At 38.1% G+C, this 27849-nt stretch overlaps 1 protein-coding gene and 1 long non-coding RNA gene across 7 annotated transcripts in view; both read right to left on the reverse strand.

The window, feature by feature from the left end:
• Positions 1-293: 293 nt before the first annotated feature.
• Positions 294-10903, reverse strand: LOC137183923 (uncharacterized). Of its 3 annotated transcripts, XR_010928582.1 has the most exons (5): positions 10185-10903; positions 8557-8703; positions 8156-8254; positions 6143-6291; positions 294-5535 (listed from the first exon to the last, which is right to left on the reverse strand). It is a non-coding gene; the product is annotated as an uncharacterized lncRNA (long non-coding RNA). The 3 variants fall into 3 exon arrangements; XR_010928576.1 differs by having other exon boundaries at positions 297-6291; XR_010928578.1 differs by having other exon boundaries at positions 297-6291; positions 8650-8703; positions 10185-10893.
• Positions 10904-14144: 3241 nt separating this feature from the next.
• kiaa1549lb (KIAA1549-like b) overlaps positions 14145-27849 on the reverse strand; it is a 69470-nt gene continuing 55765 nt past the window's right edge. For 2 of the 4 annotated variants that reach the window (XM_067591155.1, XM_067591182.1), the window contains 10 exons: positions 26525-26715; positions 23672-23802; positions 22612-22736; positions 21412-21641; positions 20216-20348; positions 18240-18617; positions 18060-18154; positions 17576-17724; positions 17271-17422; positions 14145-15580 (listed from right to left, as the gene is read on the reverse strand). In XM_067591155.1, the coding sequence (XP_067447256.1) occupies positions 15317-15580; positions 17271-17422; positions 17576-17724; positions 18060-18154; positions 18240-18617; positions 20216-20348; positions 21412-21641; positions 22612-22736; positions 23672-23802; positions 26525-26715 (1848 nt within the window). In that variant the 3' untranslated portion in view covers positions 14145-15316. Of the gene's footprint in view, positions 15581-15992; positions 16068-17270; positions 17423-17575; positions 17725-18059; positions 18155-18239; positions 18618-20215; positions 20349-21411; positions 21642-22611; positions 22737-23671; positions 23803-26524; positions 26716-27849 lie in introns of those variants that run through there. The other 2 variants (XM_067591164.1, XM_067591173.1) reach the window with 2 other exon arrangements.

Here is a 27849-nt window from a genome sequence, read left to right on the forward strand (position 1 = left end):
CTTGTTCCTATACAGTTGCATGCAGGGATTAAAGCAAGAAAAGATTTGTGAGCCTGAAAAGTTGTCCGGAAGGAAATGTGTATAATGTAGGCCTATTGAATTAAGTATTATATGAATATAAAACTGCTCTATGCCTAAAATCAGGCATGGTGCCTGAAAACTTTAACCCCTGTGGATGTTTGAGTTTCACTGTGCTTAATGATACAGTATGTTAAGTATTTGACACTAATAGGCTGTTCTCATATTCATCTGCTGAAAGTGGAATTTTTTTCTGTGCTCATTGAAAACCAGATTTGTGACATCACAACTAGTTTTGAAGCCAATCCTGGTCCAATATTCAACCTACACAAGTGTGATGTGGAAACGTGAACATACACTGAGAATGGACTTTTCAGTCAAGTAGGAGACATCTTGTATCCAGCAGTTAAACCTCTGAAATAAAATATATTTGCATATTCACATATTCTGGGACTTTTAATGAGGGGGAAGGAATAGATGACATTTTAAGGATTTAAAGTGGTGAAATACTCTTTTTGTGTGGAAAATCTGTTATCAGACACACATTATTGTTCCATGCAGAGTATTTTTATGTCTTAATACAAGTTTGGAGGAGATCTTAAAGGTTAAAGGATAGGTTCACATTTTTTCAAGTCTGTCTTAAAACAATACTGACATGCCCATATGTACATTGACAGAGTTACTGGTTGCTGTAATTGTTCCTTCTGTTCATACTGGCTGTGAAGAGATCATTTCCTTACGCAATTGCAATGTAAGTGATGGGAGACAAAATCCACAGTCCTCATTCTGGCCAAAAGTATAAATACATTCCAAAGTTTGGCTGAAGCTAATATGAGCCTTCAAATCAAATGGATATCTTTTCTTTCTTTCAGAGTTACTGCGTTTTTACTAGAAAATCCCCTCTGTGTATTTCCCTGGATGGCGTTTCCTGGCTAAACTGCAGAGGTGGAATATTAACACAAAGAGGAATTTTTGTCATTCGTCATAATCCCATTTCAACTAATCGATAAATCAACTCAAATTGTTTCAAGTTTTATTGGCATTGGCATTTTGTAGAACTAAGCAACAGCTTTTTTCCATATGAACCGTGAATTGGAAGTTATATTTTCTTTTTGTTAAATGAACTAGACCTCAAATATGTTGTTTTTATAACTGGAAAAATAGATCTTTAAACTCAGTGAGGTTTTCCTGCTTAAATAAGGGTTAAATAAATTATTTTAAAAAATCTATTTTTCAAGAGTGTCTTGGCCAGGTTGGGCAGCAACAATGAGTACAGACATACAACAAAAAACAAATGACACAAAACATGTCTCAAAATAAATCACAATATTCCAGTGAAACACTGCAGTTATAAATCATGAATAAAATCTCCAATGCAATCATATAAAACATTACATTCTAAAGACAATTTAACTTGGTCCTAGTCTTGTAACCGTAAAAGGTTTGGCATCACTAAATTCTATACATGACAACATTCCCCTTTTCTGCACACACAATTACATGATGATGTTGATGTTGAATAAGTTTGACACACATATCGCTTGTCCTCTGTCTAACATGCACCAACTTTTTAAAATGAATAGTCATGTCAGTCAACCACCTTACTGTTTGGTTACTTGTGCTGAAGTGTTCAGCTCCTCTGGTTCAAATATGGGCCTACAGTGTGCTTGCAATTCTTTTTTTACCCGTACCACAGTATGCCACACTGTAACCTGTCTTTATGGGATGTGTTGAAGTTGTTGGCATTATTCGCATGGCTCCCTTGATTACATTAGCATATAAAAGGAACACCCCTACCACTGTGGCATCCAGACTTCCATTATGGACTTCCATTACATGAGATGCATACTTAGAATCTCTTTGAAAATAACATGAATTTAGATCAGGTTTCCTATAGTTTTAAGAATTAATTCAAAAGAGCAAGCTGTGACATTATGGCTGCTTGGTCAGGTGTGAACTTTTGGTGACTTTGCTCAGCGTCAGGGATTAATGCCACCCCCACTGCGCTGAGTAAGTGCCCATTTTACCCAGAGAGCAGAGAGGCAGGAGTGAGAGCAGTTACCTAAATAGTGCTTGTTTAGCTATTCTGTGTGAACCAAAAATCCCAGCTAGAGAGGGATATGAAGAAAGAATGAAAATAAAATAGAGAGCAACGAATAATGTCTTCTATCTCTCTTTCCCTACATAGGAGTTCTGCCTCAGCGTAGTATGTCTGGTTGTGTGTACTGTGATTTACGGAGCAGTGGCAGAGATCCATTAGCAATGAAATAACATACCCTCTATCCAGGAAGTGATTTATGTATTCAATAAGCCTCTCTGGCTTTCATTTACTCCTTCCCCTCATTTCACTTCCTTATTCTTGACAGCAGCTGTAAGAAAAGCCACAGCATAGAAAGTGGGATCTGCCAAGAAAGGTGTCCTAGGTAGGTGTGAAAACAACTGCACCATGAACCTGATGTAATGGCAGTTTGCTTTAACTGCTTTGCTCCGGTACCACATGATATCTCTGTAAAAGCTTCTGCGAAGTTGTTCAGCTACAAGTTAATCTAAAAAGGCTATAAGGCTTTCATGCTTCAAAGTAACTCAAAACAGAAAAGGTCAGGAGAGGAAAGCTGCTTCGTCAGTAGTTGAGGCAACAATAAAGAATTTATTGACCTAGTCAGATTGCTTTAGGCTCCGTGAAGGGCTGTTAAAAGGTTCTAAACAGTAAACATTTAGAAGGTGAAATGGAGAGGTCATGAAATAGTTAACCTTGCAACAAAGTGACACTGTTCATTAAATATATCCAGAAATGAAAGAAAATTCCTTTTATTTTTAAAAATATTTTATTTAATTTTCCAGGAGTTGCTGAAGCTGCAACAGAAACAGAAATGATGAAACTAAAAGTGGCCACATTATGACAGTACCAGCAGGGAAAATTGCATTGAAGGCAGCAGATGAGCGGGTAAAGGACAAGAGGAGGAGCCTTGAAGGAGAAGTGGATAAGAGAGAGTATAAGAAGTGGCAAGCAAAGACCAAGCAGCCAAATCCTGCTGACGACTCCGCTTTCAAGCAGCTGGATAGCGAAACTCACAGCAGTCCTTAACATACGGTATCAGTGAGCAATTAATCTGCAGAGGGAAAGCATGGGAAGGACAACAGAGAGAGAGAGCTGGCAGAAGGGTCAAGAAAGTAAGAAATCAGCAAAAAAGGTTTGAGGAGGAAAGAAAGCTGCTTACAGTAACACCCATTAATTTCCCCATAGACAGGTGTTGGGGATATTAATCCAAATAAGAGAGCCAAGCTTTGCCAGCTTCTCTGCTCTTCTCTAGCCAAAGCTCTGCATCTCCCATCCAGCCAAAGCCTTCCAGATGCCTTCAATTAGAACTGAGACAGAGTTGTAATTTTATGGCCAAGTCACAAAGGAGGAACTCAGCCTGCTACTTACCACAAAATAACTGTAAAACCTTGGTCTAAATTTATTCCAAGACCTGTTCTCACTGGTCTATGATCTATAGGTCTGTGCCTAAACTTAACTATAAATTGAGTGAAATTATGGTCATCAATTTTTAAAAGAAATATTTTTTGTTTGCTTTCGTTTTCAGTTTGACCAAACACATAAAATCCCAACACAGGGACAAATCATGATGTGAAGATCTATGATCGAGAGTAGTACAGTAGAACAGGGATCTCAATTAAAGTACCATTACATTATGGCTTTACCAGCGGGTGCTTTATAATACATCTGAGCCCATACAGCTGTCTCACTGTCCATTGAGCCAAATCAGACACTTGAGGCACTCATCCCACAGACATCATGGGAGATTGGGCTTAATTGGTTTTAGAGAGTTTGCATTAGGGAAGAATTATAAGTTCAGCGGCTTTGCCTCATCAGCTATTTGAAAGAACAAGGGCAGACTGAAGCAATACATTGTGAAGAGGTAGCAAGACAGTGAGATCTTAAGTGTGCATGTGTGTATGTGTATACCTGTGCATGTTTCATGGCAAATAAACCTCCTCCCAGTTCTTTCTTGGGTTATGGTAAGCTCAATCTTTTATTTATACTTAATACTTGCACAAACATAGACATACAGAGACATACAGCATCGCAACCGGTAGCTAACAGCCACTGGTGACAAACATCCATATTTTGACAAAATTGTCTGTGTCTGTAACATAACAAATACATAAATGCAAAGAAGAGAAGTGTATTATACTGCAGGGGTGGTTTCAAAATTTCTATTAATGTTTCAATACTTCTTTTTACACCAAAACTGGGTCATCATTGGAATCCATTGCAACCAACATGGATCAATACTGACTACAGCTGCCATCCTCCACAAAGGAGAAAACTACTTTCTCACCAGTAGTAATATCTAGTCATGCAAATGGTTCTAGTTTTAGTTTTGAGATATCTGCTGCTGCCATCGACCCACTAAAAAGTTGCTTTTTTAAAAAAAAGAGAGCTCCATCCTAATTAACAAGGATCAGTAATGCTCAATAATACTTAATCAGTAACAATCACAAATTTCACTGCCGCAGGCCTCAGTAAACAATGGGTTTTTATTGAATCTAGATTATAACTCTGTCATGTATGGTCTGCTGGAAGAAAAGAGGCCTTTCAAACAAAAATAACTGTTCTAACTGATCATCAGTATAGTGTGTATCAAACTGTGGAAAACCAGATGTGCCATGATCATCAAACAGACTGTGACTGACAGCAACATGGTCATTAAACACATGCTTGTTGACCTCAGAAGGAACAGAACTCTGGATAAAAATCAAAACTTTCCTTGGCACATCTTTGATCTGAGGGACCCACATACACTCAAGGAGGCGCTTCCAGACTGACCTGAATAGTCACTGAACTCGGCACATTATTCACTCAGCACTTTCTATCTATTCTTTGTATTTATGATTTGTGTCTTATGGATGTGTTTTTGTTTTGTAAATTGTGAGCCTGTTAAAAAATAATAAAGCATTTTTTTAAAGCAAGAAAAAAAATAAACAATGGGTGCAATGGAAAAGCTGCTGAAAATAATGAAGTATGCTGAGATGTTAAATGTTGTACTGTCCCATTGCTTTACTGCTTTACTCACTTGGAGGGAGCACTATTATGTTACTGACAGTTTTTAAAATGTCACGCTACAGAGGCTGTTGTTTTTTTTGTTTTTTTTTTACAAAGTAGAACAAAACAGACAAGTAGGTGAAAACTGGTTTAAAAATTATTCATCAAAAGATTGTTTCATTCAGCTACTGTGGCCAGATGAAAGGACCAAATTCTGAACCAATAAAAAAAGACTGTCTTTAGTGTTAGGTACCCTTGTCTGCATGTAGACAGACGTACCACTCATTCAAAAAAAGAAAAGAAAAAAAAAATCACACATTTGTTGGCCAAGTCTTCATTCAATCTGTGACAGCTTGATCAGAGTATAAATATCTAAAAAGTCTCAAGCTGATTGTCTTTTCCCAGCAGTAAGGTGGTACTGAGATGGTACAACATCTACTTGGTTAAGTATCTTGGACAGCCCCTAGTGTCTTCAAAAAGGCAGTACAACAAATACATGAGGAAAGAGAACAGCAAAGTGTGGAGAAAGACTGAGAGGGGCATACAGTTATGTTACTAAATGTACAGTCTTGCAGGTACTGAGAATCATTTACAGTAACAGGTCATATCAATGGTCTGATCATTTTTTGAGGAGGTGGACAACTTTTGTGGACTGCAATTTACTGTGATGCACCGACCAGTAGGCAGAGAAATAATCAATAGAATTACATGAAATAGCAGGATAAACCTCACAGAACTGATGTTATGAAAAAGGTTTGTCTATTTAGAGCTCAACTGCACTGACACAAAAAAAGTAAGGCTTTATTTACTGTACGCTCATGATTCATTTGAACTAGAGCATCTATTGCAGAGGCACGACTGCCAATAAGATAATTTTAATGTTTTATTCCGCTGTGTAGTTCAGAGGCGCCTTGGTTAATGAGACTCAGTCAGTCTGGTTTTGAGTCTGACTTTCAATCCACCACCCACTGAGTTAACATATTGAAATTGCACCACTGGGGAAGAAATCAGTCAGTGGAAAACAATGTGTCATTTTCACCCAAGTTAAATTATATGGGTACATGAGGAAAATGTTACCTTTTGGGATATCCATTGTCATAAGATCATAATACCAGTGAATCTGTGGTTACGCTTCATTTTGTAAATTCTGTCTGATTCCCCTGGCTTCACAGCAACGCCTCCGTTTGACTCCAGTTTGAGAGTGATGTGAAAGGGCAAGCGTACTCCTGAGTATCAGAGGATGGAAACATCACTTTTAGTGTCACAGAAGATCTGTTACTTTCAAGTCTGTTTTTCTCCCTGGACCTGTCCTTGCACAGACCATTGTGGTAATTATCTAATCTCTATGCTGGTGTCTGCTCAAAAGGCTGTACTATAATTACTTTAAGTAGCCTTTATTAGAGATAATGGACCTTCAGAGTTAGATCACATCTAATTACAGCTGTCAAATTAGTCTCTAACTATCTACACTCTAGCTGAGAGAGAAGACATGATCAAAACAAGTAAGTCGTTGTACAAGTCAATGAATTAAAATGAGGAATCAACATAAGGAGATAGATGCAAATGGAGTAAATGGATGTGTGGATACAAACTCAAAACTCAAAACATAACAAGACATCTCAAAAGGGATGCTACAACACTCACCCTTGATGAAAGACAAATATATCAGATATATACAGCTTTTGCATTCTGCACTCATAAAATCTGTCACAACCCATTGTTCCTTATTATTATTTGATGATTAATCCATCAATGACACATCATGCCTTCTGTACACATCTTGACATACAAATATTGTATGTGCACTGACACCGACACAACGTATGCCTTACAGCATTTAAACGCATTTGTGAACGGATGACAATAATGACGTGTTGAAAAGGTGACATGTAAACTTCAATCTAATTTTGCTATAAGTGGATCCTGTGTGGCATTACCAGTTCTTGATAGAGTTAATAATCCTTGCAATGTATTGACAAAAATGATGAAGAATAACTGCTTCAGTGTTGAGGGAATATAATAGCAGACTTTGTGCATTTAGGGATCATTACAATACTAGTTGTAGCTGTCAAACTGTACACCACATTATTATAGCCAGTTATTGCTTCCATCACCTCTTCCCATTTAACATGTAGTAGCCTAATACCATGAGCTACTTCCTAAAATAATCTACTTATTTATTTGAGTGGAAGACTAATTACCAACAGGCAAATGTAGAAATTAAACAGACATGACTAACTAATCTAAGTCAAAACATGGAATTTTTTAACTTTTATAGTAACCAAAGGCACAAAACATTACCTCTGACATATATCATTATCTATACATCAGTCCCATAATTACACAGGCTTAACCCCTCCACACAGTTTAACAAACAACTCACTGACAGAATGTCATCAAAACGTGAACATTATAAGCTTCACAAAGGTGGAATTTACTGGAGGGGGATTGTATTAAACTTTTTTTTCTTGTCAAGTGTTCTTGTTATTTTGTCCACACCATGTAACGTTTCATGCAACATTGTATTTCCAGTGAATGCACAGTGCTCTCACTATCTTTCTTTCTCTCTCTCAGTAAGAAAATCAAATTAGCCATTCTCTGCTGTGGATAATTTGGCATTTAGATAAGGATTCCTCGCTAACTGAGAGATTAGTTTGCATGGCTTTAGACTGAGCCCTGGTGGGCAAAAATTGCATGACACATTCACTGAACCATTTGTTCACATAAATAATCCACAAATAAAGATGGGATGATCATGTTTTGGTACTAGTGCTGGCATGTGCTTGCACAAGCACAAGCGTGCTCATAATAAAAGATCAAATCATAAGTGAGTTTGTATAGATAAATTCCAGAAAACCTATGGAAGCATCTGGGTATTGTGCACAAAAGGTTTTCAGGTGATTTTGCTGTGTATTTCGCAAATTTGGTGCAGTAAAATGACTTCTGCTGACATTTTCTGCAAATCTATAAAGAAATGGTTCCTATGAAGGTTTAGAAAGTCTAAGAACGTCTAGAAAAATACTTGTGAACCATTGAGCAGGCGATTTCAATGTACCACTTATTTTTGGTACAGTGAAAGGGTTTACTTACCTTTGAGACCTTATAAAAGACGGCCCAGTGAAGAGCACGGCAGTGGCAAGCTGAAGGTTTGCAAAGGAACTTTGTTGACATAATGGTTGGTTGGTCCACCTTAAACAGCAACAGAAGCTCAGGTCAACAATAAGCAGCATATCCAAAGTCTGAGGGTTTTTAGGTAAAGGGGAAATGAACCATACAGTATAGAAACATTCTGAATTTTCTTTTCAAATTAATTACAACTGTTACAACAGCTGAAAAATGCATGGTTCACTGCAGCTCAACTGTAAAATAAATGGTATGGTAATGTACTGTCAATAAGTAAACAGCAGTATGTTTTCAGTGTAAAGCTGCTGTCAGGTACCATTTTTAAAATCTTGTTGTGTCTAAATAATACAGTAGCTTTACACTGTTACCTGTCAGCAGCAATGGCACTGTCAGTCACATCAGGATGGTATCTTGAGTTATCATTCTGCCTGTCTGCCTGTTTTGATGGGTGTTGAGCTTACCATATGAATTCCTGATGGCAGCTTCTATACTTTCATTCGGGGTCCTGAGTTGCTCTACACAGGAGACACAAAGTGCATACTGATATTATACTTGCTATATGCTAATGTGTTAAGCAGCAGCAGTTAAGTCACTTGTCAAAACAGACACACTTAGCAGGGCACACATTCTTGCCTGTCTTGCTTGAGCTGACTCATATGCATGCAGACCAGAGCAGTTACCATAATCATTACACATTAACATTATCTTAGCCATCTACATAAAGTAACAATTCAGCTAATGGTAATGTGGTAAGTTAACTACTTAACTAAACTGAAATGCTATGACCCATCTGTCACCTGTTAGGTGATGTTAGAGAGAGAACAGCATCAGTCCAATGACAAAAAATGTCAATGGCCACACATATCTGTGTGTGTGACATTTGTCAGTGAAACTCTCCAAATTGTACTTCCAAATAGACCCTTTTTCATGACATTTTGAGTTGTCAAAGCAGGAAAAGTGCAAGTGGATTTAATAACATTAATGGCGGCCAGTTCCAGGGCTCTGGTATTCTGCACGCTCACTCACTGACATGACTTACTGGGACAATTAATGGAATGGAGCCATTGTTAATGTTATTATTTACACCTGTGCTTTTCCCACTTTGAAAGGACAGAAGGTCAGCCATGAAAAGGGTCTATAAGCAAGCACAATTTGCCTATTTGGTGTTCTCATGGCTTAGTTTTATTGTATTGTAAATGTCAAAAAAAGTGAAACTAACTGTACTGAACTATTTAGCTGGCTGGTCACCAATATGGGCTGTCTGATCAGGACACAAAGACTTGACTTTTATTTGTAGAACTTTACTGATGGTTTAAGGTATCAGGTACATAGGCACAATTTGCTTATACTCTCTTAATCTTATCCATGGTCTGCTACAATGCAGGGATGTGATGGCGGGTTTGTGTGTGGTCTAAAACAGGAGAGTAATTATTCTTACCAATGGAATTAAACAAGAAATGCACAAGAATTTCTATCCAAATAGTAAGAAGGTAATCAGCATGAAAAGCATGTAACAACAACAAACAACTATCTCCTTAACATCAATATATCCTTACAACAATTTCTACTTACATTTACATACATTTACTTACATCTACGCACACAACAGGTAAGGTTTACACGGTTTTAAGTCCTTGAAGTGATGATCGCAAGCAATTGATCTGCTAGTTTACGGGTGCACTGCTAGAGCCTTTTCTACACTAAGCTAATGCTTAAGAAATAAATGTCAAATATTTTCCTTAAGTTTAATAACAAACTAACAAATACAAACTAGGTAAATGTCTAACCTAACAACAGAAGAAAAGGCAAAAGAGATAACTTAAATTAGTAAAGGCTAAATAGCTAACAAAGCTGCCAAGTTTGCCAAGTTTGACTGGCTGACCACTGTCAAGCTTGGTCTCAAAATCCTGGATGGGGTACAATGGAAACATTAACATTTCATTTAGTCGTATTCGTAAAACCTGTCAGGGGAAGAGTGTTGAAAATACAAACTTACCAAAGGGAAGGAAAACTTCTTGGTGATTTATCAGGAGGGGAAAAATATGTAAGGCGGGTGTTAGGTAACAAAATTATGACTTATTCCAACAGCATTATTTAGTCAATACAACCATGGATGTATAAAGAGAACTGGATACAACGTCGGAGACGGGGCCCCGTTCATTCCCATGAAAGTTGCTCAGCGGCGCATGAAGCAATAAAAAAATCACTTCCCAGTATGAAAGTACCCGGATCTTCCGCATTGTGCGGTCCATAGAGCATGCGCACTAGTGACTTTCGCTGGCCGAGTCGGCTACTTCCGGTTTAGCCCTCCGGCTAACTTGAATGGGAATAAAACAATTCAATCATGCGACTCTTCTAGGCTTTTGAAATGTGATCGGACCAAACGGCTTTAATTCTGATTGTGAGACAAGTCATTTCGCGGGGGTTGAGACGCTCAGAAAAATGTATCCACTGATTTACAGACGTCTCTTTCACAATGTAAGTCTATGGAGAAAAGTATTTTGGGCCAGTGTGCATCACGTGACGTTGTAATTACACAGTTTGGCCGCTATGTCAAATTTGCTTCAAAGCCTGGCGCTCTTCCTGTTTCCAGTTCTTTTTTATACATCCATGAATACAACTCATTATATCAAATATGGCGCGGGATATCAGCAGCATTGTGCTCAGTGCTGCTACAGGTGGCTGGAGGAATAAATAAGGCATTTTCTGCTAAAGTTTCTGTCAATTTGTTAAAAGTATCAGGAAAGTATTGAACCGTCGTGCTTGAAGCGTGGGCCCTGTTTCATGAATTGAACCATATTGTGAGCAGAATCGAAGAAGCCTTTGAGTGAATGTGAGAGGCAACAAAAATGTCATTAAAGGTTAAAGGAGAACCTTGTTTTTTTAATGTGAACCAAAAACATAATGCACTGACTGAGCAAAATTGAGGCTGTCAATTATTTTAATGTTCATTAGCTACATTACATCAGAAGAAATTAAAAGTAGTATATTCTGTGTGTCAGTTTTCTCTCTGTTTTAGCATAAGCGCAATGGTTGAAGCTCTGGTATCAGGCTGAAAACATTTCACCTTCACCCATAGATGGACTCCTAGAAGTCTTAGAGAAGTCTGTCGCATGAGGGTTGAGAGAAATCGAGTCATGCACCTTTGATGACTTGTGGTGTAGGTAGCTGGTAATAATAATCACCACTATTGATGGCCTCAAGTAATAAGTAGCATGCTTGGGTGTCACACATTTTTTCAGTATCAATTGCATCTACTAATTTGAGACCACTCATCAGGAAAAATGACATGCAAAGAGGAAAGAGGTATTAAAAACAAGGACTGACTCTGTTCTTCTAATAAAATCATTTTATTCATGTATCATCATTTTAATCATGTAGGCTAATAGTTCTTTCATTCTCCATCTGTCTCATGGTCTCTCTTTCAGATCAATTTCTGAGGGACATCAAATATAATAAGATCAAGCAGATAAATAGGAAACGAGGAAACCAGTCATGGAAGACAAAAAGACACAGATTTTAATAGGTTTAGCTCACTTCATATCTCATTTTATAGAATAAATACTTGTCATTTTCTAAACCAGTAAACCATCTAAACCTTTTTTTTTATTATTATTTAATATCGCTACGTTTTCTCAGTTATCCAGCATGAGAATGTGGAAAGGTGTTCACTTCTGGTATACACAAAAATGGTTTCACTGTATTTTGTACAGTTCTTAAGACATTAAGTGCTCTCCTCTGATTAATGAGTAAAAGGAATCTTGGGAAAACAAGCAACATTTAAGTTGTTGTTGACAACAACAACATTTCCTTTAACCTACTTAAACACCAACAGGCATGAGTATAAAAGAACATTTCTTGGAAGAGAGGGTGGGTTTGTTAAAAAGTCATAATGAAAAAAAGGCTAATTTTATCCAGGATTGCTGCAAAAGCAATACCTTTACTCGAAAGTGAATAAGGATTTAAAGGCATTTTCACTCATAGTTGTCTTTCTTATGTCACAATTGACAGCTTCCTTGTGACAGCCTTGATTACTTAATCAGCGAAGCATTCCACGTCATTTTTGCAAAAATATAGTAAAAGTAGGCAAACTATAGCATCTGAATGTTTATGCAAATATATTGCAGCACCCCTGCTATAGGTCTACATGCACTCATCTGCAGTCCATCCCACTTTCCACTTCCAAGCCAGCAATTCTGCATAAAGAATCGAGTTCATCATAACCTAATAGAGGCTTATACCCCAGTAGTGAAATATGAGTATGAGTCCATTTTCAAGCAAGATGAATCCCTTAATGTGTGTGATTTAATGACTTGTTTTATGGGAGTTTTATTGAATAGTCCTTGGTTTTTGTATTGTGCCCTGGTATGGTGGTCTTAGCCTGATAAAAAAAAAAAAGTTGTCCAGTTGAGTCATTCAAGTGAAATAAATTCAGCTTTAAGTTATCAATCGAGGCGTGTCATCACGAAGGTTGGCTGGATCCTCAAATGCCCTGATCCTACACTCAATGAAGAGTTCAACCTCCCTCTTCCCTGCTGCTGCTGGAATAATTTCAACAAGCCTTGATCTCCTTTATTTCAGTAGCTACCAGAAAGCTTAGTCTGTCAAAAAAATCTGTTTTGCACAGCACTTCACATCATTTCTGATTTATGTGTCCTAATCTTTAGTGTCTTATCATGTTTGTAGGAGTGTTGGGAGTGTGGAAGCTATGTTCCTCTGTCATGCTGTTTGTCATGTGTTGTTGACAACTGATTTAATTTCAGAGCAATAAAATTGAATGATAAAAGTGACAAATAATTAAGATTGATTAATAATAATGTTAACAGGCTGTTTTTAAGTCTATTTGGAATAATTTTCCTTTTTAGAATAAATGTTTACTTCAGTTTCCATGGCAAACTGATATACCACAATATGTTCCCACTGAAAAGAACAAGCACTTTACAGCCAATCTGAGTCGATGCACAGGGCAGATATTCACAATGTTACACAAAGTTTGTGCAATTACAAATCAAAGAACAGGAGTACTGATGAAGGACCTGTCATTAGGTCAAATGTTAACATGAACTTTGTATTTTATGAAATGCCCCATTGAAACCATTAAGATGGGGCCTAAGGCCAGTAAACAAACAATAGACCCACCTTATTTGTAACTTAACTTTACAAGAAACAGTGGCACTACTAGCAGCAGCAAAGAGAGTTGTCTTGTCTTGCTGTATGTGCATTGAATTATCTGTGCATCTTTCAACCACTGGGCTTAGCATAAAACTGCAACCCTGTAATGTTTATCCAGCTGCAAATATTAATCACCCTAAAGGTTTTTCCATTTGGGTTTGAAAGCTACAGTGTTTCTCATCTGAAGAGAACTTAATAGTTTAAGGCATTAACAGCAGTTATATACCTCCTGTTACATGTGTCCAATTACAGCAGCATACTCTTATGACCCATGTTACCATTCAAAGAAAATATCAATATAATGTTAATCAAGTCAATGTAAATTGTGAACACGAACATTTTTTGCAAGAATAAATTCTTACTTCTGTTTCAGATACATAAAGACAAACAATCCTAGCAAAATGTAACATCATCATAAATGCTGCTTAAGATTCATCTTTAATTGGGTTCAATTAAAAAGGCAGACACAAATATACTATATTTAGTCTGTTTCTTAATTAGCAGGAACTATATGTAGAACTGCAATACTTGGTGTACCTCAGTAGACTACTGGTTACATAACCACAATGTCTACAGTTCACTTCCAGCACTGGACCTTTGTTGCATGTCACCCCCAATCTCTCCCCTCCATTTCCTGTCAACTCTCTCCACTGTTGCTATACTAAAGGCACAACAAATGCCCTAAAAAATATTATATATATATATATATATATATATATATATATATATATATATATATATATATATATATATATATATATATATATATATATATATATATATATATATATATATATATACACACACAGTATTAGGTACACTTGTGCAATCTATTGCAATCCAATACAACAGCTCTGCGATAAATTCCACTTTGTCAGACATTGCCAGAAAGGTGATAATTCTACTTTATATTTATTATTCAGGTCATAGTATTTGGTGGTAGTGTACTGGAGACCATTGCACTGAAAAGTGTTCATAATATTTTGCCCCCATCATGTATGTTAATGGGGTGGACATTTTAGGAACACCATTCAATATAATGCACTCCAGTACACCACCACTACCTACTACGACCTCAATAACATAAAGTAGAATTATCACCTTTCTTTCAATGTCAATAAAAACTGAAAATGTATAAACTTTGTAAATGTAGAATTTATAGCAGAGGTGTTATATTTGATTGCATTAGATTGCACAGGTGTACCTAATGAAGTGGCCGGTGAGAATATAAACATATATATATATATATATATATATAATAAAAATTAATCACAGCAAAATAAAAAAGATTGCAGTTCTCAAAATTATTAGACCACCAATAGTAGGACAGTCAGTTTTTGTTGTTATTGTCTTGGTGTTAATGAAACACACAGTGAAGAATTCCTGGTGTGTGATGAAGCTGTTGGAAATGATAACCTGATGCTCAAATGAACAGATATTGATGTTGCCAATCTTCTTGAACCCGATGGCCTATAAAAAGAGATAAAATACATAATGTCCTATACTGTACATGCTCATATACACTGTCGTCTATAATTAACCATCTGACAGGAAGTATTTGGTCCTCTCAGTACAGACAATAATGCTACCTTTCCTCTTGTCTCAACTGAACAAAAATGTCTAATCCTGGAAAAAATTATCTTTTCCATATTTAGCATATCCTATTGACATATCTACAAAGAAGAGATGTGTGTAGTTACTTGGGACATCATCAGTAGAGGATGGCAATACTTTCTTTTGCAAAAAAACTATAATTTTCTGTTCCTCTAAGAGAGGAGCAGAAAAAACACTAATGGTGTGTGAAAAGAAATGAATCAATCAATGGGCAAAGAAGATCAGTCCATTTAACAGTACAAACATCAAAAATCAGTCTGAAAGTGTACCACCTTGGTGTGCCTCTGTTGAAGACCAACACACGACTGACAATCTCCTGCACACAAGGGGGCAGAATTAAAACTAGAACTCAAACATGTCGTTCTGCTTCTTCGCCAGCTTGGCCACCTCCTGCCGGATAGCCTGCACGAGTGCAGAGGTGGAGAGGCTGCTCAGAGGCATGCTGTCCATGTCCTTGACCACCTGGGGCAGGCTTTTCTGAGATGCTGTGCTTGGGGCAGTGGGTGGCTGCTCCAGTGCCTGGTTATACTGCAGGGAGAGCCTGGTGGGGCTCCCCTGTGGGTAGCGAGGATGAGGAAAAGCCTCTACATACCCCGGCAGGGGCACCTGGAAAACAGGGTAGATAGGACATCAGAAATACAACAACTTTATAATTGTTACCCTCCAAACTAAAGGCCGCCAATTAAAAAGATACAGTATATGAATTTGTTTCTCATTGTGCTGAGTGACCATTTTCTCTTGCTATTTTAGAATTAATTCAATGTGTGAAAAGGGAAAATATGCACATTTGTATCTGGGAAAAATGACTATAAATGGACCAAAATAACAGGGAAAATAATGAATACGGAGATAAATATGTGATATTCAAACGTTGTTTGAATTCCAAAAATGGACTACTTTTGAATGTTGGTACAAAATCTACATAAGTGTCAGATTTACACCACAAAAAAAGTAAAAAAAAAAAAAAAAAAAAAAAAAAAGTAAAATAGGTGGTCATTTAGGAAATGTGCTCAACTACCCCGGTATTTTGTTGTGTCCACTCAACGCCAGCCATAAATTCAGTTCAGCAAATGGTTTCTAAATGACACTGGTTCTGCAAAAAGACACTGCATGAAGAAATCTGGTTGAAACAGGCAAACAGACAAGGAAAAAAAGAGAACATTCCACACAAACAGTCCAGTGCAGGGGAGGGGAGGGAGGGTCACATGGGTAATAACAGATCTGACAGGACGAATGGAACTCGTCTTATTTAAATGAAAAACAGGAAAAGGTAGGAGGATGCTTTAAGAGTATTGTTTAATGATGCCCAATTCTGTTCATGGGTAGATAGGTGCATGAGCACAAAATGCTTTTTGGATCAATGTCAGTATCATAATGAGACAATCTGCAAACGAAAACAGTGTTTTAACACAGAGAGGCAACCTCACCTACACATCACAGATATATTTACCTACAAATCTTCCTTTTTTGTGTCTTTATGGCTTGAAAGCTTCAGCTCATTTCCCAGCATACCACCAGTAAGGTAAAAATATCCAGACTAATACTGAGAACCGGAGAGGGGAGGGGGGGGGGTGCACTTCCAATAACATACCATGGCCACTAAAAATTCTTGATTCTGATTAGCTGGAAGGTGTGGATTAGTTTGTTTGCAGCTCTAAATGAATCTGCAATTAAACTATTAGAAAAGACTGTAACAGTGAGGCTTAGCTACAGAGCTTGGAGCTATAGTGTTATTTGTGTAACCAATTAAAAAAAACAGACAAACGGCTGCTCAGTGAGAACCATGCAGATTCAATTTCAAACGTGTTTTATAGTTGTGTGAACCTGGATGTCCAAAGCAACTAATGGTAGAGGGACATCAGAAATAACAGCAGCCTGTGGGTCAAATAATAAGTTTTTCAGAACAGAATTCAATTAAAGCCAGAACATTGGCCTACTGTGTTTCTCTGCCAGTCTGAACTCACAGCTACTACACAAAATAAAAGTTTCTTTTCAGTTTAGAGCACTTGTCTATCATTGTAATAGCCTTAATTCTGCAGGAAATTTCATACTAGTCACTAATTATTATAAATTATTATTACCAATACATATTACTGATACTGACTATTACTAATATATCTTACTATTGGGATAAAGAGTTGTTGTGGAGCTGGGACAAATGCTTAAAAATTGCCAGTTTATTCAGGGCATAATTTTCTACAACTACAAATCTTTCTGTTATTATTATTCTCATTATTTTGCTATTTTGTTTGTTTTTTGAGAATAAGAATGTGTTTTCTATTCAGGCGTCACTTACAGAGTCTGCCCACTGTGGCGGCACATCCTCAGGTTCAGGTGGATAGGACATCCAGGAGGGACTGTGGTAGGAGGTGGTTGGTGTGGAGACAAAATATTCTGAGTAGCCAGGCCTGGTGGCTGGGATGGCGTAGACGGCTGTTATTGGGTTTCCTATAGGGAAGAGAAGAGAGACTGATATTAACTGATTTTCATCCCAAGAGTTACTTTGTATTAACAATCTGACAGAATAAGTGTTGGCATAAAAGCAAAGCACATTATGGGTTGATTTTGAAATGTAGAGTCATTGTAAGGCTGTTCACTCACCTGAGTAGTTGGACACAGGCTGCTCTGCAGTGATAGATGGAAGTGCTGCTCTAGCGGTTGGCCCATATGGGTTGTTGTCATGTTGACTCTGCATTTCAGTGACAGATGTCTCAGAGCTCCTTCCCTTAGGCCCCAAGTCAGAAGTGGAACTGAGTAGGACAGAGATTGCAGAGACACAAATGCAGTCTTAGTGTAATACTAAACCAGTACCACTAGAGGGCAGAAAAACTCCATGTGGACGAATGAGTGCCTTATTAACATTCTTGCCATCTCTCAATGCACTAGTTCAATATTTAAATTTATACAAGACCTAAAATCACCCCTGCTAAAGCACATTACCTAGTGGATATCGGATCCCTGCATATGAATTTGAATGTGAATTAATGTGGAATATCTATAGGACTTCAGGATACTACAGACAGTGTATGTCTCTGTCTGTTTGCGAGGGTGTGCATGTCTGTATGTAAGAATTATTCTACTTTACCGTCTTAAGGAGGTCCCAGGAGGGGGTCCAGTGCGAGGTGGTAAAGGGGGAGGAGAGCTCATTGCCATGTCAGGGAGCTGGGTGAAACGAAAAGCCTTAAACAGATAGTGAAAAGCATTTAAGGTTACATAAACTCTAACACACTTCTTAAGTAAGAGGAAATAATCTCATCCCACTTACTGGTTTGGGCAGACTGCACTGATACACTTCTGCGCCATAAGATGGTACCCACTGCAGTCTTCCCCGTCCACAGCTCATTGTGCCCGGAGCGCTGGTCACTACATCTGCGTAGGGGAGGGGAGGCGGTGCGGGGCTATGGTGGTCAGGAGGTGGGTGGTGGTGGTGGTGGGAGTGCCTTCCGGATGTGGACTGCCCCCCTGAAGCCAGGCTGAATGCCTCCTCCAGCAGCAGGTGCATCTGTTGTCGCACTTCATCAATGGACGGCTGTGAGCTCAGAGTAGATGTCTCTGAGTGGCCTTTCAAACCCCGGCCATACATGTATCCCCGCTGACCCATTAAACGGTCAACATTCGTCTCCTCAATCAACTCAGGTTCAGTCTAAAACAAATACAAACATATTCACAAGAGAGAGACATCACTATGAAGCGACACATATGTCAAACATTGACTTGTTAATCCATATAAATAACATGAGTTGCTGTGTGGCACAGTGAGTGTGGGATTGGACACAAGCTGTTGCATATTTGTGTTAATACTACTCTGTTTCTTTTTTGCCACTATATATACAACTCCTGTCATTCTTTGCCCCTCCCAATCATTTACCTGTTACCTCATTCTATCTATTCTATCCTCTTTCTCACATTTTAAGTCCTTCCATCTCTTCATACCCTCCACTCTTTCTCCCTTTCCCAACCTCTGTTTCCATCTATCCAGTTCTTATATTCAGTAATAAATGAATACGAGTTGAGGCTGCCCTACTTCCTGTGCAAAAGAGGGTAGCCACAGGAGACCTAGCGTAGTGCGACTCATAAATCAGCCCCCCCTGCAACATGGAAAGGGAGAGACTTCCATCTGCAGCGATGGGGCCTGCAGCTACACTAGTCCCATTGTAATCAATAAGACCAAGAGTTCTGAAAAAGGACCATGTAGCTTGTACAGGCAATTGTATCATATTTTCAGAGGTTAGAATGAAAGAGCTAGTATTTGTCTTGAAAATCTCAGAGCTTGTCAAGAGTCTTCTTTAATATAATTCTTAAGTTTGTCATGTTAAGACCTGAGGCATTTTGATTCTGGGACCACTAAACTACTCTGTAGCCCCAAGTGCCTGATATATCTGAATTGAAAATACAACAGAAAATTCTCATGGCAGACAATTAACTTGCCATAGTGGAAAATCACAGGTGTAGTTAATACAATTAATGATGGCTCCATTCCAGTAATCCAAGCCAGTGAACCAGCATACCAATACACCTGTGATTTTCTTTCTGTAACTTGGCTAAATGGCTGTTTGGCAAAAAGGCTGGGAGGTCAATGACAGTCCAGTGAAATATTTAGTGGTGGATTACTCTTGGGAGCTCGCATGCTGGTATTCTGACTTCATGACAGTAAAAGAGCCATAATGGAACAATAAGAGAGTGGAGGCATAAAACAGCACTCCTGGGATGCATTATATATCAAAACGACAGGACCTTATAAATATTATCTCTTAATTATGAATGAACCACTTCTTTTCCTTCAGCTTGCTGTGGCACACTGGAAACCACACCTGAGCAGAACATGTCTGATTTCTATCTTGGTGGCTGCATGGTGTCAGTAAATAGGGCAGTAAGGCACAAATTTAGCACCGACAAGCCCTGTTTGATAATTATCTTTTCTATTTTTACATTCCACGCAATTAGATACTGAAAATGGTGGCCTTAAGTGTTGTTTATTATCATCTAGTTATTCTCATCCTTAGTAACAAGGAGTCAGTTGAACAAAAAGATAAATACATACATATAATATATATCATATACTGTATATAATAATAATAGTGCATTCCCCATTAGTTAAAAGTTTATGTGATTCTCAAGTGAAATCTGCTATTGTACACTTGTAGGTTCTTCTTTTTCAAAACGGTGCACAACAAGATTTTTGGAAAGTTAAACTGCATCAGGTTGGGAGACAGGGTTATTGGGGGATAACATAATGCTTACATCATAGCCGCTGTTGCGGATGCCTCTCCTGGGTCTCTCCCTCATCACAAGCAGGTCCATCTCTGTTCCTCCAGGACTCGGACTGCTCAGGCTCTGTCTGCTGCGATATGCTGTCTGCCCTACCTGGGAGTGCCTGCCAATTAGAGTGGATTCAGCACAAATCAGACCTGGAGTAGTTATTAAATAAAATCCTTTCAATTACTTTCAGCCATGGTTTTAGCGTGCCTACAGCGAAAAGGAGTTTTGAGGTGGAGGGAAGGTCTAGTATAATGAACCCTCTCAGTTTCATTGTGCAAGACATGATGAACAAGGTGGGGTAGAGTATTTGATTTGCTTTCAAAAAGCCACACAAAGTGATGTATAGTACAGGCCAAAAAGATGTTGTATGTTAGGATATCTCACATTAAGTAGCTGAATCAATATTTTAAATAATCTTTCTAAATGTCAATACACCAGATATGAGGGTATCTTTGAGAGGTGATGCACAGCAAAATGCAATGCTGATAAGAGTAACTAGTACAACAAATAACAAAGTACAATCAGTGACAACAGACAAGATGCATATCAGCAAAAATACTTTGAAATTATCATCTCAGCTGGGGGAAAGCATGTTGTTGGTTCAGCTGATTAGCCATACAATCATTTTGACAGTAAACAGCAATTGGTCAGTGACATTATCTTGCTCACCAGGACGGGATTAAAAAGTCAACACACACAAGCCACAATTTTAATGTTGGTTTATTTTTTGGAGGGCAGCTAGTGTGGCTACATGTTTGACCTGAATCTGTAGTAACCAAAGACTCTGTGTGCAACTGTGAAGCAGAAGAAGTAGCAGAATAGAACCAGTATATGGGACTGTACGACACCCCGCCAATCCTCTTAGCTCCATTATGGAAGCTCAGGAGTGGGATCAAACTAATCGTACAGGCCTGATGGGTCTCTCACTGTCTACTGAGACAGGATAATGACAACATTAGACAACACAGTTTTACTTATCTATACACTAATTAGACACAGACAGGGATAAATAACTGACCATGATTAGAGTCCCAGTCATAATATTACATGCCATGTCACCTGCAGCTGCTGAAATTGTATCCTTGTACGTATAATTGTATCCTTGTATCTACTCTCACCCTTATGTAAGCATGGATTTTGTTCTCTGTTTACACTTGTTTTTCCACTTCCCCCCTCACCTCCTGTGAGACTTGACATAAGTGGAACCTCGCTCATCATCAGGCTCCATTGGTCTGCCATGCTCACCGGCTGCCCTCTCATGGCCTTGCCGCTGTCTCTGCGCCAGGGCCCGACCGCTGCTGCTGCCGTCTGTGGAGGGAAAGTCATAATAGCCCTTCCTCTTTGCCTTCAGCCTCAGCTTGTTCCTGTAGTGCTCGATGTCTGACTTCTGCTTCAGAGCCAGGCTCACCTGCACAGAGGAAGCAAAGAAAAATGGGGAGATCAGAACGAAAACAGACACAAGGTCTTTTTGCTGTATGTGGTATTGTTTTGCTTTGTCTCAAAAGGTTTGTGTAGATAAAAGATCAGAGGGCTTGTGAGAATAACAAGTTCTAAAAATGAAACTGCTATGTCACTCAGAAAGATTATGAACACATTTTTATTTTTATATTATTGCTTCAAAATCTTGTATCATGTTATTGAAACTGTTTCTAGTTGTTCTTTGATCTAGTACTATGAATCCAATGGTAAAGGTTGGATTATATAATTTTCTGAAGGTAAATATTTGAAGTAGTTCACATTACATTAAAAACAATCATATTATGGAATAGAGAAAGAATATGTTCGCGATAATCAAAAAGCCCCTTTAATAAGTTTTAAACACTGCTTCGTGCATCTAATCATACTTTTTTAACACCTGATCTTAACTTCAGAGATCAGAGCTTCATCAAATGAAATCATTCCATGCTAAAAAACATTTTTCTCCATATGAAAATGTTCTATTTCATTCATTTGATGCTCGACTTTTTGGTATTTTTCTATAACATTAAATATTTATGACAAAATAAGCAACAATCAAAGTAAAAGTTTGGGAAAAAAACATCTTTAGTTATAGTCTTGTCTCATTACTGTGTGGTTGTGGTTTGATCAGACTTGAGTGACAGTGCCAGCAGCATAAACAAATAACACTACATCTATCATCACATTTTGTTTTGAATGTTGCTTAACTGTGATTAGTGCACTGAAATACATCAGCTTTTTCCAACTGAGACCTGCCCACTTCAAACTAGTGTGAAAAGAAAGGACCGAATATCACAAATTGTCAAATCTCTCATGTGAATCAACCAAATTTGCTCTAACCGTGGCAGAAAATAGTTTGAGTATAGATTGAGAAAATAGAGTTTTTTATTTCTCTCTGAGTGGAAACTTGCATGTGTTACCTCTCCATTGACGACAGCTGAGTCTTGGCTGCGGTCAGAGGATGTAGGGTGTGAGTAGTTGGGCTGAGCTGCCATGGGCTTTATGGAAATGAGCTGCAGGGAGCCAGAGGAGGTGTCATATGGATCTGAAGAACAGAGAGGGGAGTTCACTCACAAAGAGACTACAAATACCTCTAATCATTACATTGTCAGTCAAAGGGGAACAAACTGTCACACTCCCTCTTTGTTTCGCTGCCTGCCTGTTTGCCCCTCTCCCACTATCGTCACCTTGTCTCTCTGTGACTGACACTGTGGAATTATGTCAAACATCAGATGTCTGTGTCAGCAAATGAAGTGGCGGACAGAGATGATAGATCACAAAGATAGCTTTGGCTTCCAAGGTTGTGGCAATACATCTCTGTGATAGATGATAGAAACTGACTTTGCACTTTCATTCCTTATCCTGTTTCAGATAAACTGGATTCAATTCGAGTTTCCTTGAATTATTCAAATCCACCCATAAAGAAAATCATAATCTAGCAAGCTCGATCCAATTTACAAGCAGAGCATTTGAGTTTGATTAATTTAACTCACACCCACCACATGTGGAACGTTGAGCGCCAGTGGACAAGAATAGAACAGAAAATAGTTCAACGTCTTAACGGCTTTTACTTAAACTGCTCAGCATCTTAGTAGAGTACAAGATGTGAGACTTTGCGTGGATTTTTTTATTTCTTTTTTGCATTAGTGAATGTGTTTATGTGTTTGCGCCAGCGTGTCACACCATCCACTGGTGTGACATACTATATCATGTCAGCAGAGTGTCTGTCTCATACATATGCATTGAGTCCATCCCTGCTTACTGCTGAGTGGCTACCTTTCTGGCTATAAAAAAAAAAGCTGCAGTGGCGGTGCATTTCCTTTACGGTACCTGTGTGCATGAGAAACACACACTGGAAAAAAGTGTCTCACGCTGGAGGAACAGGATGATGAGATTTTGGCATGTGTGATACACCTGACCTTGTCTGCAAAAGAACTGTGGAATAAATTATTCGCATTTGCATCCGTGTGTGACTCTCACCGTCCCTCTTGCGCGTCTCCTCCTTTGTCAGTTTCTGCTGCGCTGTGACTTTCGGCACTGTCAAGCCCCTGCCGGAATTCAGCCTCTCTGATTCGTTGCTGATGACGGAACCGTCCTCACTCAGCAACTTGCTGCAAGTAACCATAGCAACAGGAAAGGCGGTGAGCTCTCGGAAAGCTGGGCTCACAGCCAGGTTATGTCATCCCTCCCTTTAACAACCTCACCTTCCTCCCTCTCTCAAGCCTTAGTCCAGTAAATATAATATATTATCATTGTATTTTTTTTGCAAAATAATGTGTCCATTATTAAAAACAACCACTACACACTGCCTGTTTTCAAAGCATTTCAGTCAAATCTAATCAGTCCTTTGTGTTATTAATTGATACCCACTAGACTTACAGTGGAATGATACACATGGTAGAGTAATCCAGCAACACGGTCATCGGGTGGTCAAGTTTCAAATAACGACAATTATTTTTAATTGTCTTGCCAAACGGTGTGTGTGCGTGTGTATATATATGTGTCTTTGTGCATTTATCAGCATTTGTCGGCATGTCTGCTTTTGTAAACTTTATGCATTTTATGTTCATGTATATGTCATATGTGTTTAAAACCCAGTGTGCACATTCATGTCCAGGGCGAAGCCAAACTGCTTTTTCCATTAATTGGACAAACACTTGCTTTATCCAGTTCTTGTTTCACTAGCTTCAAACGCTGCAGTGTAGTTGGAATTAGAGCTGATCAAGCCCCGGCTCAGAGGACCACTAGGCTGACAGTGACATCAAAGCACCATGGTCTATCCCCTAATTGTCTGGTAAAAATGATAACAGAAACGAGAGACAGTGGAACAGTGGCTGCCCTCCCTGCTCTCACTGAGGCAGTGCTGCAGAATGCTCCATGCAACAGTCACGGCCTCGACAAAGACGTGCAATGTGTAATAACTAACTGAGGTGTACAGAATTTATATTTTATCATTTATATTTGTCTGTACCCAACATGCATAAGAGCATATTAGTTATACTATATTCCAGGAGTTATTATGTATAAATATTGTATTTGAAGTTAAATAATAACTTATAAGAGGAGTTTTTTTTTTTTTTTTAAAAACACTGTATTTAAAAGCAAAGCATATCATACTGGGAAATCCTCCAAGTGGTCTTAGTCAAGATGAAAATTATTTATCACAGCACTGAAGCAAATAACAACAGAGTGGAAAAAAAACAAACCCCCAAATTTAACAAAATAGAAAAGTATGATTCAAGAAGTGCAACTTCTGGAGAAGGTGACTCACAAAATAAGGAATATGGAAGATGTGTTTGAGAAAAGGTGAACTTTAGATGATGGTAAATTATAACTACATCATCAAAATATATCAGAAGGTCTATAACAAGCTTGCCCTCTCCTTTTCCAATAAACAGATGACTATGTTACTGAATATCTGACAACGTCCTGTAATTAGCATGTACGCTCGGGTGTGCATACACACAGATATATATGTGTCTGTGTGTGAACGTATATTTATGGGTAAATGCATACACACTCACCAGCCACTTCATTAGGTTCATCTGTGTAATCTAGTGCAATTCAATACAATAACTCTGCCATAAATTCTACTTTCATGGACTTTATGTTTATTATTGAGGTCATAGTGGGTGGTGGTGGAGTGCATTATATTGAAAATATATTGACAAAATATTAGGAACACTTTTCAATATAATACATAATTTAATAATTATGCATATAATTAATAATAATATTTTGATTGTACATTTTCTTTATCATGAATTGTAAATTTGGAAGCAGCTAAGCTTCCCATATGAAAATAGTTTTGGAAAAAAATTAAGTATAAAAATAATAATAACTTAATAATAATAAAAATGTAACCTCTCAGTGTCATCCAACACGTTGTTCTTATTAACATCATTTCATTTCTGAGTATATCTAAATGTGTACCTTCTACTGTAGTACTGTTTTCATCTCCCAGTAAAAGTTGAGCTCAGGAGATGTAGTTGTTTGTGTAGATAGTAAAAGTCTACGACGCTTAAGGCAATTATGCAAAACTCTATTATATACTATTACACAGTTTATCTAATTTATTGGTTTTCATTTATTATGGTACTATCTCTTTCATGTAATAATATTAAATAGCTGATTTAAAAATATAGTAGTATGATGACAATAGTTTGATGACTAACAATGAAAAACTTTTGCTGCCTCAGGAGTCTCCAAAATCATTATTGCAGGGCCTCCAGTCGATGCATTTCCTATTCTGTTACATAAATTTATTTGATCTCATTATCCTGTATTGCTTTGAAAAATTACACTCTTTTGCCTTCCCAAATTAAATAATTTAGCATGATTTAACATGGCAATTCATTTCTGAAACAGCACTACAGACTGTCAGATGAGGAAATTGGTCAATTTCACCTGCCTATACAGAGAACTCTGTTCATGACTTCCTATCACTCAGCATTGGGGTAGTATGAGAACAGAGAACAGGTCTGCAGGGATCTTTGTGTTTTATCATTCTGTCTCTCTCTATGCGACCCACGAGATTTCTGAATGAGCTGTGGTGCAATCCTTGAGGTAACACACACATACAAAAAATGTATCACCCTTTGGGTGGATCCTTGCCTTCAGTCTCTTTTGAAGGAAAAACCTTAAAGTATTACTGAATTAACATTTTAATTGAGTCTGACAAATACGGCTCAGACTAATGAAAGTTTAGCCAAGTCTGACGACATAGAGCTGAGCCTGACAAACTGAGATATCTTAATGTCTGTTGTAAAGAGGATAAATACTTTTTATTTAGGTAAACAAGGTGCAGAGACTTTTTTATGGAGATATTAATACCTTTTGTGTTTGTCAACAGTGAGGCTCTTCTTGTTGGCAGTGCCATCCTGTTGCAGGGTCTTCTCCAGTGAGAGTGGTGTGTCCCGGATTTGTAGGGACATCACTAAGGTATCTTGACTGGCAGGAAGGGTCTCCTCATCTCCTCCCTGTTGGCCCAGGTGCTGCTTGGCATAGTCAAAACCCTGGACTGGCTGATGGATGAGTTGAATGAAAATGAAGTGAAAAGAAAGAAAGCATGAATGATATCCTTACACATACCTGCAGTCACAAAAAGTAATTATTAGAAACAAAGAAACATACAATAGACAATCAGAGGAACTGTCACGTAAACAGACATCTGAAAATAGCCAAAACTGAATCTATCTTGTTAAGAAATGTCCAGAGGATTTAAGGAACAGTACTGGGATTATTATGCTGCTGTGCTTTGAAATAGATAAGCACAGATTTTACTGAAGCCCTTTTCATCTTCTTCCAAATTCTTGTCAAATAAATGACTCAGAGTGGGCGGTGACAAGATCAGACTTGCAGACTTTCACAGAAATATAGTAATGAAGTTAAACGTTTGAACACATTAGAGGATATGGGGGAGGAGGAAGAGCACTCATGGTGTTCTACCTTACACTGACTGTCCCACACATTAATACACACACACACACACAAACACACACACAAAATTTTTAGGACTACTCTCATCGCAGTGTCATAAATTGTCAAACACACATCACTGCCTCAAAGCAGCCAAGCCACGGTGCAAAATCAATATGTGATACTCCCCTGACTGAAGAACATGCACTCTCTCTCTCTTTCTATAGCACACACAGATTTTCTTACAGTTTTCTCACAAACTAAAAGTGCTACTTTCACTGATCTCACTGTGGAAATTCTGACACATATATGTGATGAAAGTGTTTGACTCACAGACAGTGTGAGTATACAGAGGAGGTAGTGTAAGTGCCTCATTTTAAACTTTTAGAAGTCACTCTATCTGTGAGCATTTTAAGAATTTCCCTACTTGTTGAAAAGAACCGGCTATATATGGAATGTGAAGGTTTGTCAGAGGAAGCCCGGTAGCATTTCATATCTAATGGAGTTAAGCTGTTCTGTGGTTTTCACATGACACTTTACAGAACCACAGATTTTGTGTAATAATAACTGCTCTGAAAGTAGCACCGACATTGCTTTCAGAGTTTAATATAGAAGATTTTATTACCTTCTTTCTAATGAAATTCCATAAATAAAGCAGTGGGATGTGCTGATTGCTTTACTTTGCATTTCCATTCATCTACAGTGATGAAGGGCAGTGAAGCACTGAGCAGCAATGACAA

This window comes from Thunnus thynnus, chromosome 1 (assembly GCF_963924715.1).
Source record: "Thunnus thynnus chromosome 1, fThuThy2.1, whole genome shotgun sequence".
In the NCBI taxonomy this organism is placed as follows: Eukaryota; Metazoa; Chordata; class Actinopteri; order Scombriformes; family Scombridae; genus Thunnus; species Thunnus thynnus.